General features: G+C 46.1%; 1 protein-coding gene across 1 annotated transcript in view; it reads right to left on the reverse strand.

Moving 5' to 3' along the window:
• EMH_0063470 (uncharacterized protein) overlaps positions 1-154 on the reverse strand; it is a gene marked incomplete at both ends in the record, with an annotated part of 872 nt that extends 718 nt beyond the window's left edge. The window contains one exon of the mRNA XM_013498146.1: positions 150-154. Within this exon, the coding sequence (XP_013353600.1) occupies positions 150-154 (5 nt within the window). The remainder of the gene's footprint in view (positions 1-149) is intronic.
• Between the last annotated feature and the right edge of the window lie 260 nt (positions 155-414).

Raw genomic sequence — 414 nt, forward strand, 5'->3', positions numbered from 1 at the left:
TTCTAATGGGAGAGAGCCCACGGATAAACCCTAAAAATAAATAAATTTTCTTTTGGTGGTTTATTATGACTTGAATTCCTTCATGCTGCTTCTATGGGGCTGCTGCTGCAGCAGCAGCAGCAACAGCAGCAACAGCAGTATGTACACACTTCATTGTTATTAATTTAATATATGGGTTTATGTGTTTAGCGAATGCTCTAAACCCTAAACCCTAAACCCCAAACCCTAAACCCTAAACCCTAAACCCTCGTAGTGGGTCCTAGTTGTCTCCTGGCGGTAGGCGTTTGTCTCTCGAGCCCCAGCAGCAGCAGCAGCAGCAGCAACAGCAGCAGCAGCAACAGCAGCAGCAGCAGCAGCAGAACCGGAATAACCTAGTTGAATACTTTGTTAAGTAATAGCAGCAGCAGCAGCGAG

This window comes from Eimeria mitis, genomic scaffold, assembly GCF_000499745.2.
Source record: "Eimeria mitis Houghton genomic scaffold, Emh_scaff3217, whole genome shotgun sequence".
In the NCBI taxonomy this organism is placed as follows: Eukaryota; Apicomplexa; class Conoidasida; order Eucoccidiorida; family Eimeriidae; genus Eimeria; species Eimeria mitis.